This window comes from Fonticula alba, assembly GCF_000388065.1.
Source record: "Fonticula alba strain ATCC 38817 unplaced genomic scaffold supercont2.1, whole genome shotgun sequence".
Taxonomy (NCBI): Eukaryota; order Rotosphaerida; family Fonticulaceae; genus Fonticula; species Fonticula alba.
In genome coordinates this window covers 171630-172319 of record NW_009242971.1, presented here as the reverse complement: position 1 = coordinate 172319, position 690 = coordinate 171630, and the positions used below count along the sequence as shown (strand labels likewise).

Sequence of the window (690 nt, the reverse complement as noted above, 5' to 3'; positions counted from 1 at the left end):
GCACCGGTCCACACACGTGCCCGGCGTTGTGCCGAGGAGCTTGCCCGCCGGGCACTGGGTGCAGAAGCCCGGCGAGTCCTGGCACTGCCGGCAGCTGGAGTGACAAGTCACGCACTGGCCCTGGGCCTCCAGGAAGCCGGTGCCACAGGCCGAAGCGCACCCATACACCGGGTGCAGCAGCAGATCCCCGGCGCACTCGGCGCACTGGTTACTGGCCAGGCCGGCGCACTCGAGACACAGCGAAGAGCACAATAGACACGTGTCCGAAGTGCTGGGATCCGACCCGGGGAAGGTCCCAGCTGGGCAGGTCTCCAGGCAGGAGCCATTCCAGAGACTCGGCATGGCGGGGCCGCAAGCGGTACACTGGCTGGCCTCGGGCCCGGCGCAGTCCAGGCAGGTGGCGGCACATTCGGCGCACTCGCCGGCCAGGGGCGTGCTCCCGGGCGGGCACCCATCCAGGCAGTGGGAGTCGCGGAAAAGATGGGTCCGAGGGCAGAGCTCACACTGCCCGGCCCCGGGCCCGGTGCAGGAAAGGCACGATGAGTGACATGCCCGGCATGTTTTGGCCTCCTCGAAGAAGCCAAGTCGCGGACATGCCTCGCGGCAGTACCCGCGGTCCAGAACATGGGCCCCCGGGCAGGCGGTGCAGGAGTTCGACCGGTGCGAGGAGCACTCCGCACAGGTCCCATG

General features: G+C 69.3%; 1 protein-coding gene across 1 annotated transcript in view; it reads right to left on the bottom strand.

Moving 5' to 3' along the window:
• H696_00031 (hypothetical protein) overlaps nucleotides 1-690 on the bottom strand; it is a gene marked incomplete at both ends in the record, with an annotated part of 10641 nt that overhangs the window by 3335 nt on the left and 6616 nt on the right. The window contains one exon of the mRNA XM_009493868.1: nucleotides 13-672. Coding sequence (XP_009492143.1) covers nucleotides 13-672 — 660 coding nt within the window. The remainder of the gene's footprint in view (nucleotides 1-12; nucleotides 673-690) is intronic.